The sequence below is a fragment of the Strix aluco genome, chromosome 1, assembly GCF_031877795.1.
Source record: "Strix aluco isolate bStrAlu1 chromosome 1, bStrAlu1.hap1, whole genome shotgun sequence".
Taxonomy (NCBI): Eukaryota; Metazoa; Chordata; class Aves; order Strigiformes; family Strigidae; genus Strix; species Strix aluco.
In genome coordinates, this window is record NC_133931.1 from 156878847 (window position 1) to 156891746 (window position 12900).

Sequence of the window (12900 nt, forward strand, 5' to 3'; positions counted from 1 at the left end):
ACCTGAGAAGGAGCTGAGAGGTATAATCAGAGCAGGGAGATACTGACAGCATCTGCGGATGCCATTAGAAGCTTGCACAGTCAGTGACTATGTAGTGTGAAAGGAAGCAAAGATCTTTAAAGGACACAGTGTTACAATCAAAAAAGAGAAAAAGATTGAAAGTAGTCACTCTGCAAGAGGAGAAGAAAGAGCTAAAGAATGGTGTTACATAGGGAAAGAAAATCTATTCATTACAGGAAACAAAGCTCCTTTTTCCTTTTCTTTAAACTGTCTTCTCTTCATCTATGTTTCTGACAGCATCCATCACTTTGATAGTCAATCACAGCATCCAGCAATCTAAGTCTCCTCCCTACGGAGCTTCCTTTGTAATGTTACCCTAATAAGATGCAAAGATTCTGAGCCCAAAGAGTGGCAAATCTGCAGCATGTATTTTGCTGCATGTTAAAAACACAGTAGATGCTGCAGTATAGCCTGACTTCCAGCACAAGTAGCAGTGTGAAGCTATATATTTGAGGCAAGAATTTCAGTCTTTAAAAGAATCTGTTCCCTCTGTTCTCTTTATTATGGACATGTTTATGGGGCAGCTACAGAAACAAAATACGGGGTTTGAAAGAAACACAAAATGCTATATACACAAAAACACTTGCTTCCTGAATATTAAACATACTAACACACATGGAGCTCTCGATGATGCCTCTGCAGACAATGAGGCACGCTAGAAGGGAAGATGAGGTGCTCTGCTCTGGTGACACTATTGAAAGGCATTATACCTATAGCTGAAAAAGACTCCCTAGGTACCAGGATAAAATATGAGCTAGCTGCTGCAAATTGCTAAATTGACAAAACAGATGTAGCACATGTTCCTCTTAAACAGCTCTTCTGGCTTGCAAGTGTGACGAGTTCCAGCCACCATTCTTGCCGTGGCCAGGAATGAGCACAGCATAGCACACAAAATGCCACCTTTAATTAACCAGGAAGTTCCAGTGTTACAGACAGAACCGCCAACTACCAGAACAACAGAAAAGTGTAAATTAATAATGAGGGGTTTTGTCATATGCCTACCTCCCATGATGTCCTCTCCCCTAACTGAACTTTTAAGAAATGTCCAAAATCCCCATTTACGCTGACAATATCAGGCTCTCATGTCAATAATGTAATAGCTTGAAAAAAGTACACATAAATAATAAAGGCTTTAGAAAAGCACAAGTTTGTGCAAGATACTAGTCACCTCTCTGGAAAGAACTTACCACATCTGAATCTAAACAAACAAGAACTCCTCCCTGATTATATATCCTGATACATACTGATCAGCCCCAGATACTACTATCTCTGAATATCTGTGGAAAGCTTGATTTAATAGTTTGTCAAGGCTGTGTTTTTCTTAAACGCTGCAACTTTCAGTTTTTCTTGACTGAATTCTGACACCAGAAAAAGTGGTTTTAGCAGTGGACTTACAAATAAGCTTTATGCATTTGTACCAAAATACTGGAACACAGGGGTGTAATATAGATAAAATACTGGTTATAAACAAAAATCCCCCAATAAAAAGCTCCTGAATGCTCTATTAAGGACTATGAAAAAATAACTTGGAGTTCAACCCTCAGCTCCCAGTATAATGGAAAATACATTTCACTGTAGGCTTTTTTATTTAAAACCCAGCATAACTCAGCTAAGGTTAACAGCACAGGTAGTCATGGTCCCTTAAATAGTCCAAATCACTGAAGAAGCATCACACTCTCAACCTCCCTGAACCTTTTTTATGCTGTCAGTACAATACTGTAGGGAGTAATAGCATACCATGATCTGGACTTTATCTGGACCAAGGAGGTAACAAAATTGCCTTAAACTTTCAGCAAGCACTCAGATTCAAACTGAGTGGTTTCTGATGTGTCCACAGTGCTTGGGTGACTGCAAGTGCCCCATTTGTGCGTTGCTAACTATCAGGAATTGAAGGGATTACAACTTTCTCTTATCACAAAACTTCCGATTTAAATACAATTCCTAATCATACAGCTCACATAACAAAATTAACGCTGAAGTGCTAATTCAAATGCAGCCTTTAAGCGTTTTGAAATTCTGCTGTTAAGCACAATCTCTAAGACTTTGACATTGTATTTCGGTTGCACTATATCTCAGCATGCTTGATATGGAAGAGTATCTGTCCTTACTGAAGCTAAGGGGATCTCAGAGGATTCACAGCCAAGGAGTACCAGGACTTTACAAGATGAATATTCTGTCTGGGACTACATGACTATGTTTTCTATCACTCCCCAACAGCTATGCCACAACAGCCTCAGAAAGTCAGCCCAGCTTTGCCTGCGGATTTAAAAAAACAACCTGCCAAATATAATTTCTGTGTGTGTTTGCTACTTGCTTCCTCATAAAGTGCCTCAAGGAAAATATCTCTAGAAACAAGAAATCTGGCAATTCCCCAGATGACATCAGAAACACTGAAGGGTAGTACCAGGCAGGAGAGCATCGTACTGACCTGTGTGCGGGTTGAGAAGGATACTGCCAGGTGGTATCCCTGCAGCTTCAAGTGGAAGAATGATATAGCTGGTGTTGCTGGGGGCCACCTGGCCACTCATCCCATTCTCAGGGTAGGACACGCTGCCTGAAGAGCTGGCCGTCACCCCAGGGACAAGAGATGCGCTTTGGAGAGGCTGATGTAGTCGTGACAGTGATCCTGAGGAGCCAGCGCTGCTGGAAGACTCTGAGCCTAATGGAGAGACACAACCACAGCGGGGAGGGTTACAAGGGACCTCAGTCCCCATCAGACACAATGCATATGCAAGGACAGCCTTCACAGACTGAAAAGGCAAGCACTAGTCCATGCCCAGCTGGTAGGAGTGGGGTTTTCACTCCCTACTGAGCTCGGTATCCAGTGGTATTTCTACAATTCAAAAGACCGCTTTCTTCCTGCAGCATCTGCTTCCCCCTGGCCAGTAAATAGCTTTATCAAACAGAACACAAAACGCTCAGCACGTATTTATAACGTCAAAGTATTGGTTCATAAGGTATAAAAACTAAACACAGGGTTTGTAAATGAAAAAGAAACCCCCCCCACACACACACAAAAAAGCACCAAACATTTTCTGTAAGAAAAAAAACAACCAGCAACTGAGTTGTCAGTCAAGTAACAAGGTAGCTGTGCCATACGTGTATTAACTTAAAGCTACCTAAGACGCTACCTAAGATTTCTGTCACTTTGTTTTTTCAGCACCTAGTCTATTAAAATTGATCAATCAAGATAAATCAAATGTCCTAAAACACATCTGTGCCTGGAAGGATGGGGACATGCATTATTTTAAAAACCAAATATAATTTCCAAACTTCAGAGATTTTACTTGATTAGATTTCAATTTGCTTCACATAAAAATGACAGTAATCTCTGAAAGTGTAAGGCTCAGATGAACAGCTTCCTTAAAGCAGGATGTTAAGGCAAATACACAGGAGGCATGAAAGCAAATGTCTGTATGGATGCTTCCTCCCAGAAGTAAAGTATCTTTTAATTGCAACTTATTTTATTTTACTTCTGTGCACTGTCTACACATCTTACATTAATTACTAAACTCCTTAGTGCCTTTCTGCAGGTATAGACTAAAAGAAAAGGGAGAACTCAGACTTATGTTTTAGAAAATTTCTTTCTTAGAGGGAAAATTACATCCCTTTATATTTGGGATACTACAGGAAGACCCTGCAGTAGACTGCTTAGAGCCTCAGATTCATCTTCAGTCAAATCCATATTGGAAATCATTTATTTCCTAATAATTAGAGCAAAACAGGTTTCTTCTGAAGAAATCACACCAGCATCCTGTTACTTAACAGGGGGTCTTTCTGCAGATTACTGCGGATTGCTGTGTAAAACACATTTTTATCCATCTTCTTCAAACTGACATTCATATGGCAGCTATTACAGAGACAGTCCTCTTTATCAGCTGTGCACTACTTGCCATTAGCAGGACCCTAAATCTGCTTCTCCAGTATCTAGTCAAGAAAGTAATAGAGATTTCATAAGAAATTTTTAATTTCTACAAATACACTTCAAAGTTGTATTAGTTGCTATATTTTTTCCCCTCCTTGTAGACTGAGTTTGGAAATTTAGAACATTATTCCTGCACGGATAGTTTTATTTATTAGATCATTTCAGATTTCAGTGTTTCTACAAGTTGAAGAGATATTCCTGCAGGTCATCCTCATCAAGTTGCAAGCAGTATTTGGCATCTTCCTCGCCAATGTAAATGCAACCACCGGAGTTTAATTGTCCTTCTACAGCAGTTACTAGGTCCTTTCCTGCATTTCCCTGACCCTTCTACATGCTCTTCATGTTACTTCTCTGAGTTCTTGCTTTACTTTCTGCGCTTTTCCATCACCTATTGAATTCAATGAGTTAGAAAGCAACCTAGAGATGCAGGAGTGGTGATGAGTTTTCATAAACCTCCCATTTTTTCTAAGCATGTAAGTAGTATCAAGCCTGAGTTCAGACTCCTTTTTTGTGCTATCCTGAAGAAATGCCGTTAGTGTAAAAGATTGCAGCTCTGAGATTCAATTGTTTTTCTCTTTTCCCCCTTTGAGCTGTTTTTATGGCAGAATCACAGATTGATCTTTACCAGCTTTGGATTGTTAAAAGCCAAAGGACTGCAATGAAGTCAGATGTACTCATCAAATGGTAAGCAGAAGCAGTGGAAAAACCTCTGGAGCTATCACCACACATTGGCCAAGGTGACAGCTTTTAAGGCAGACATTTCAAAGATTTGAGATTTACTCTCCTATGTCAGTACATCAAGTTGCTGATTTTGAAAGAACACAAATAAAACACAAAACCATTTAAGTAAATTTCTGAATATTTTTTAAAAAATCCCATAAATTACTACTTAACCAATTTTGTCCCCATTTATCCTGTATAAGAATGACCTATTTTAATTTTTTTCCATGACTACAACATATTTCCTATCATTTTAAGTTTAGACATATTAAGCCAAGTAAATTCCAACACTAATGTTTGGAAATTAACACCAATTAATCTTGTCTTTGTAGCTCTGATTAGCTGTTTTCACGGTGTCTAAATTTGGAATAAGAAAAGACCACATAATGAATTCAGTACTGTAGCAAATGAAAAAAAAAAAAAAAAGAACTATCTGACTTTATTCGGATTCATATTAAGAGATGTCTTGATAAAGACTTCTGAAAGGAACTTTGACTAAATGAGATTTTTGCCCCCATTACACAATCTAACCTCTTTTTTTCAGTATGTAATGATGGCTACTTCTAGATTCTTCTATAATTTTCTTGCTGCTTCACAGCTGACATAATAATAACCTTCATTTTTCCGTCACTTTCCATTAATATATTTTTAAAGTAGTCTGAGAGATATAGCAGTTCAAAGAGTGGTAAAAGAGAGAGACAGAAGAATCACCACAAATGCTTAATAGCTTAGAGGGTTTGCAGAGGGAGAGCATGGAGGTACCATTAATTTTCCAATATTCTAAGCGCTAGTGAGTGATGCAACACATCTGGCTCTATTTTCTTTGGGTCAGCATTCAGTATCTGATGACTTTGAACACTGCTCACCCAACCTTCTGAGCCCGAGGTAAATTCTTCCTTTCTTATCAACTGGACTCTCAAGATCTACCTACTTCTTGCTCCAAATGGTCAATTTTTCAGGAACAGTAGAGCACTGATCACCTCTGGATATAGTTTCTTGGCTTAGGAATATTTATTTGCTACTTTTGTAAGTCACTTGCATTTCTGCATACTAGAATGTATGTAGGTTTTTTATGATAATCGTATCTTTTCATGTGAACACGATTATTTCTCTGCAAGCTACACTTCTAAAAATAAGATTAATGTTTCAGCACAGTTGACTGGTGGGAAGAGTATGACTGGAAGCAGTTGGCTCATGACTTATCGCCCATACATCAACATACCTACACTTTCTCTTGGACTCACATGATCCATCAGGCTAATGCCCAATTAAAGGAAATCCAGTTCCAAAACTCAGAGACGAAATTATAATTTACAGGATTCTTTATATATATTTAAAAAGTTAACGTATTGAAATGCCTGCAGTATAATCTGCTACTCCTGTTGGGGAAAGACATGAACACCTAACAGGAGAGATTACACTGTGGCTCCAATTACTTAGAGCCCCGCCAAGGAAGTTAACTATGCCTACAGATCTGTACCAACACAGCTGATACCCCAATGCAGCCAGCTTTTTGTAAATGGTGGGAAAAGAAGTACAGTCCAACAAATGTGCATTCCACTGAATGGAAAATGCTTTAAGAGAAGCTAAAGATGCAATAGTTACATCTTTTAAGTCTTCCAACAATTATTTAAATAGATATGTAGATACACAGAGAACATTTCTTTGAAACACATCTTGTTTTCCCTCCTAATAATGTATATTAAAACCTGTTGTAATGTCTCAACAAAAATAACATGGTAGTTGATGAGCTAGATTTTCTCTTCATGGGTTTGTTAGAGACTGAACAGGTACATCTTTGATGCCTACAGGGACATTATTTTACGTACCACTGTACATGCTTAGTCAACCCTGGCAATTCCACTATATTACTGGAAATCTAAACTCACCCACGTTTTGTATGATGTCCTAAGTTGTAGGAATGCAATCTGAATGCAATTTGTTAAGTTATTAACTCCCCACTCAATATTGAATTATAGCTTAATCCATCTACTAAACTTCAGAATAACAGAGAAGAAAATTTTATTTACAATATACAGTCTGTGCTTTTCAGTGGAACATGGCTTTCTAACCAATCAACAGGTGCATGAAAATAACCATCAGAACCAGTAAGATAATCATGTAATGGGTTTCAAACAGCCCCTCTTGTGAAGTTTGCAAGAATGAAGTAACATAATTCCTTTGCTAAACTCTAATTCCCATGCAGCTGAGTGCAATTAAGTCTAAGACTAATTGACACTACTTGGACTCTACTGCAGAGAACAGCACGTTCTATGATCTGTCTTTGCCTAAGGGGAGGCTAACACCTTCCTGTACTTCACTTTCTGTTTGTCTGCTGTGTACCATTAATTACTGATTTATCAGAAGTTAAGGTTAAGGGCAGAACATTTCATTTTGGTGACAATATTAAAAGTGATCCAGAAAGGCTACAATGCTAATATTGCATCACTGTATATACCCTCAAAGGCAGCTGTGAGCCATCTGTGAAAATCCTGAAAGTTTTAATATTCCCATGCTCAAGAAGGGTGTTTGACAATGCTTCTGGATGACTGTCATATACGTAGAATAATTTTCACATTTAAAATGGTCATAAACATTTTCCATAATTCAGCCAATGAAGAACATTTTGACCAACTAATGACTTCAGACTGACTTCATATACACTATAAGACAAAAATTTCAAAAATTTATTTCTGTGAATCATAAAGCACTTCAGAGAACAGACTAGTACTTTCTGCAGAGGAGAACTGGAGCAGAACTGGTGCCTACCAGGCTCTGCCACACTACCAGGACAGTGTGCCTAACATTTGTAGCTATACCTCTGCAATCCCATTTCAATCACTGTAGTAAAGACAACAGAAAATAAATGAAGTCCCCAAAAATGAAAACATGATCAAGCTTTAAATGCGTACTGAGCTACAGACCACCCAGCACTGCCTATGACCGGAGTACAGAGTAATGAAGATCTAATGCAAAACATACACAATGAAGTGTTGCTTGGCACCTAATATACCTTAGAAAACATATGCAAAAAGCACGTGGGGGCTCTGACAGCTGTATGAATGCACTCAGCATTTTTTGGTGAAGGGAGAACACTTTATCAAGACATATTTTTCCATTATTTTTTGAACAGTCATTCTTTTCTGCTTTAATGCCATTCAATAACATTTTAGAGAGAAGGATAGAAATAGCGATTCTGATATTATTTCCTATGACTTTCCTCAGGCTGACTGATAGTTTGACTTTGCGTCCTGGCTTTGAAGGTGTAAGTTTGTTTTGACATACAGCCTTGCTCTTTTTCCCCACCCCTTTCTTTTATTTTGTTTCTTTTTTACTCTTTCTGTGCCTCAACTAGCTTTTAGATTTAAACACTTCGCTTAAAAAAGGTCAAAGCACTTACAATATGTAATTGCTCTGCAAAGAACATGGAATTTTAATATCAATGATGTTTTAAAAATGTATTATAAGAGCTTTCATTTGAAAGCAATTTTGGCTTTGGTGCATACGGAGTGCAGATGCATTTACAAGTATTGGCATGCTCCTTTAACACATTTTCTGAGTGCACCCTTTAATATGCTTGATTTTAACACTAAAACGGCTACTTGAAAGTATTACTCTTTTGCACTTGGGTGTCTCAACCCTCCAAACTGGATTTCCCTAACAGCATTTTAAATGCTCTGCACTTCTGCAATACAAGGCTGCAGAGAAATACATTTACCTTCACTCTACTGAAAGTAAATGATATGAAAAAAGTATACCAGGAACCTGTGCCTCCTCCCCAATTCATACACATCAAATTGAGTTCTGATGCAATGGAAAGATTCATGGGAGGCAAAGAAATCTGGAGGTAAATACTTCAGGCCCCACTGTATAGCCTATTCAGCCTTTACACAAGAAATACAGGAGGGTGTAGTTTCTAAACTACATACACACTGGTTTTGCTATGTTGTATACACTCGTGCTCAGGAACAAGCCAGAGGTAAACAACTATACTCCACTAAGTTTCAAAGTCAAATTCATGTCTTAATTCCATAGGTTTTCACATACATAAGGATAGAGTAAAACTGAAGGAGAATCTTATCTTAGCAAGGGATCGTTATGGGTCCCTTCCAACTTCGAGATATTCTAAGAATCTGAAGATAATAAACCCAATATTTGTCTAGGGTCTCAAAAGAAACACAAAATAGAAGCATTAAGAAGAAGAGGGAGGAATTTCCAAAAACTTCCAGCAGATTTATGACCATCAGTGTTTGAAAGAGGAGCTTTCCAACCGGCCAGGTTCCTTTACAGCTGTGAAATGTAACAAATGCACAGAGCAGGGATCTAAAACCGGAGGAACCTCAGGGGAGCAGAGAGCACCACCAGGAGCCTGCACGACAGCAGCTGACGAGACCTGGGCAGGGCCAGGAGCAACGGGACAGGCCCAACAGGCAGACAGGGCGCATGATATGAGGATTCCCAGTCCTCTCTTCACCTGGCTGAACACAGCTACTTAAGGGACAGGGGGAAATGGCAACAAGTTCCTGCCCGGTGCAGCAGGCGCGTCTCCTCTGTGGCTGCCCCACCTTCCTGGCTGCCCTTGCATAACGGTTACAAGGCTCTTCAAGTGGAACCAAGTAATAACGAGGACGATGGTTCCTCTAGCTTGGAGGGTCTTGCTGAGGTCAAGTTGGCCTATGCCCTGTACCAAAACTGCGCCCATAAAGAAGAAAAGACGGGTCATTGTCACAGGAGACTCCCTTCTGAAGGGAACAGAAGGCCCAATATACAGACCAGACCCATTTCTTAGGGAAATCTGCTGCTTCCCTGGGGCCTGGGTTAAAGGTGTGAAGAGAAAATTTCCTACCCTAGTACAGCCCTCAGTTTACTATCCATTATTGATTTTTCAGGCAGGCAGAAGTGAAGTTGCAACAAGAAGTCTGATGGCAATCAAGAGACACTTCAGGGCCTTGGGATGACTGGTTAAGGGATCAGGAGCAGAAGTAGTGTTCTCCTCTACCCTTCCATTTGCAGGGAATGATAAGGGAAGAAACAGGAAGAGCCAGCAGATCAATACCTGGCTCTGATCCTGGTGTCATCAGCAGAATTTCGAGTTTTTTGATCATGGGTCAGTCTACATGACACCAGGCCTGCTGGCAACAGACTGGGTACACCTGTCACAAAGGGGGAAAAGGATCTTTGCACAGGAGTTAGCAGGGGTCACTGAAAGAGCTCTAACTAGATTTGAAGGGGGAAAGGGATAAAACCAGGCTCACTAGAGATAAGCCTGGGAGCGGCATGCCAATATTTGAGGGACGGTGTTCTAATAAGGTCTTTTGGTCTGCCATCTCAAAGGAGGTAGGGGATGGAGATCCACGCAGCAGCAAAGACACAGGGGTTATAGATGTGTTAGAAACCATGGAATTGCCTGAGAATGGTCACGCAGGAATTAGGGCTTCTCCCCCCAAAATGGTGGTGGGACCAATAGCCCAACTGAAGAGTATCTACATCAATACACACAGCATGGGCAACAAACATGAGCTGGAAAACATTGTGCAACTAGAAAACTATGTTGTAGTATCACAGAAACGTGGTGGGATGACTCACATAACTGGAGTGCTGCAATGGATATCTATAAACCCTTCAGAAGGGATGGGCAAGGAAGGAGAGGCAATGGGCTAGCCCTGTATGTTAGGGAGTGTTTTGCCTGTCTAGAGCTTGATAATGGTAACAATAGGGTTGAAGGTTTATGGGTAAGAATCAGGGGGAAGGCCAAGAAAGCAGATATCATGGTGGGAGTCTGTTATGGACCACCCACCCAGGATGAAGAGGCAGATGAAATGTTCTATAAGCAGCTGGGAGAAGTCTCTCAATCACTAGCCCTTGTTCTCGTGGGGGACTTCAACTTACCAGTCTGCTGAAAAGACAATATAGCAGAGAGGAGGTTCCTGGAGTGTGTGGAAGATAGCTTCCTGACACAGCTGGTGAGGGAGCCAACTAGGGAAAGCACCCCACTGGACCTGTTGTTCGTGAACAGAGAAGGACTTGTGGGTGATGTGATGGTTGCAGGCCATCTTGGGCACTATGATCACAAAATGGTAAGAGTTTTTGATTCTTGGAGAAGTAAGGAGGGAGGTTAGCAGAACTGCCACCTTGGCCTTCTAGAGGGCAGACTTTGGCCTGTTTAGGAGCCTGGTTGACAGAATCCCTTGTGAGGCAGTCCTGAGGGGCAAAAGAGTCCATGAAGGCTGGATATTCTTCAAGAAGGAAATCTTAAAGGCACAGGAGCAGGCTGTTTCCATGTGCTAAAAGATGAGCCAGCGACAAAGGCGGCCAGCCTGGCTGAACAGAGACCTTTGTCTGGATTCAGGAACAAAAGGAGAGTTTATAACCTTTGGAAGAAGGGGCAGGCAATTCAGGAGGACTACAGAGATGTCATGAGGTTATCCAGAGAGAAAATTAGAAGGGCCAAAGCCCAACTAGAAATTAATCCGGCTACTGACATAAAAGACAATAAAAAAATGTTTCTAAAAATGCATTAGCAACAAAAGGAGGTCTAAGGAGAATCTCCATCCTTTGTTGGATGCAGGAGGAAACATAGTGACAAAGAATGAGGAAAAGGCTGAGGTGCTTAATGCCTTCTTTGCCTCAGTCTTAATAGTAAGACCAGTTGGGCTCTGGATACCAGTCCCCTGAGATGGAAGACAGGGACGGGGAGCAGAATGAAGACCCCATAATCCAAGAGGAAATGGTTAGCAACCTGTTACACCACTTAAACATACATAAGTCTATGGGCTCGGATGGGATCCACCCAAGGGTACTGAAGGAGCTGGCAGAAGTGCTCACCAAGTCACTTTCAAACATTTATCAGCAGGTTCCAGTTGGCTGGAGGTTAGCTAATGTGATGCCCATCTACAAGAAGGGCTGGAAGGAGGATCTGGAGAACTACAGGCCTATCAGTCTGACCTTGGTGCCAGAGAAGGTTATGGAGCAGATCATGTTGAGTGCCATCATGTGGCACGTACAGGACAACCAGGTGATCAGGCCCAGTCAGCATGGGTTTATGAAAGGCAGGTCCTGCTTGACTAACCTGATCTCCTGCTATGACAAGGTGACCCACTTAGTGGATGTGGATGTTGTTTACCTGGACTTTAGTAAAGCCTTTGACACCATTTTCCACAGCATTCTCCTGGAGAAACTGGCTGCTCATGGCTTGGACAGGTGTACCCTTCACTGCATAAAAAACTGGATGGAGCTGGATGGCCGGGCCCAAAGAGTTGTGGTGAATGGAGTTAAATCCAGTTGGTGCTGGTCACAAGCGGTGTTGCCCAGGGCTCAGTACTGGGGCCAGTTTGGTTTAATATCTGTATCAGTGATCTGGATGAAGGGATTGAGTGCACCCTCAGTAAGTTTGCAGATGACGCCAAGTTGGGTGGGAGTGTTGATCCACTTGAGGGTAGGAAGGCTCTACAGAGGGATCTGGACAGGCTGGATCGATGGGCCAAGGCCAACTGTATGAGGTTCAACAATGACAAGTGCCGGGTCCTGCACTTGGGTCACAACAACCCCACACAACGCTACAGGCTTGGGGCAGAGTGGCCGGAGAGCTGCCCAGCAGAAAAGGCCCTGGGGGTGTTGGTTGACAGCCGGCTGAATATGAGCCAGCAGTGTGCCCAGGTGGCCAAGAAGGCCAATGGTATCCTGGCTTGTATCGGAAACAGTGTGGCCAGCAGGACTAGGGCAGTGATTGTTCCCCTGTACTCAGCACTGGTGGGACCACACCTTGAATACTGTGTTCAGTTTTGGGCCCCTCACTACGAGAAAGACACTGAAGAGCTGGAGCATGTCCAGAAGAGCAATGAAGCTGGTGAAGGGCCTAGAGAACAAGTCCTGCAAGGAGTGGCTGAGGGAACTGGGGTTTTTTATCCTGAAGAGAAGGAGGCTGAGGGGAGACCTTACTCCTTTCTCCAACTGCCTGAAAGGAGCTTGTAGCAAGGTGGGTATCAGTCTCAAGTTGCACCAGGGAAGGTATAGATTGGATAGTAGGCAAAGTTTCTTCACAAAAGGCTGTTAAGCACTGGAACAGGCTGCCCAGGGAAGTGGTGGAGTCACCATCCCTGCAGGTATTTAAAAGATGTGTAGATGTGGTGCTTAGGGACATGGTTTAGTGGTGGATTTAGCAGTGCCAGGTTAATGGTTGGACTTGATGATCTTTA

The 12900-nt window shown here is 41.6% G+C and overlaps 1 protein-coding gene across 19 annotated transcripts in view; it reads right to left on the minus strand.

The window, feature by feature from the left end:
• Positions 1 to 12900, minus strand: part of ARPP21 (cAMP regulated phosphoprotein 21) — a 204378-nt gene that overhangs the window by 53194 nt on the left and 138284 nt on the right. For all 19 annotated transcript variants that reach the window (XM_074841812.1, XM_074841774.1, XM_074841794.1 and 16 more), the window contains one exon: positions 2489 to 2719. In XM_074841812.1, the coding sequence (XP_074697913.1) occupies positions 2489 to 2719 (231 nt within the window). The remainder of the gene's footprint in view (positions 1 to 2488; positions 2720 to 12900) is intronic.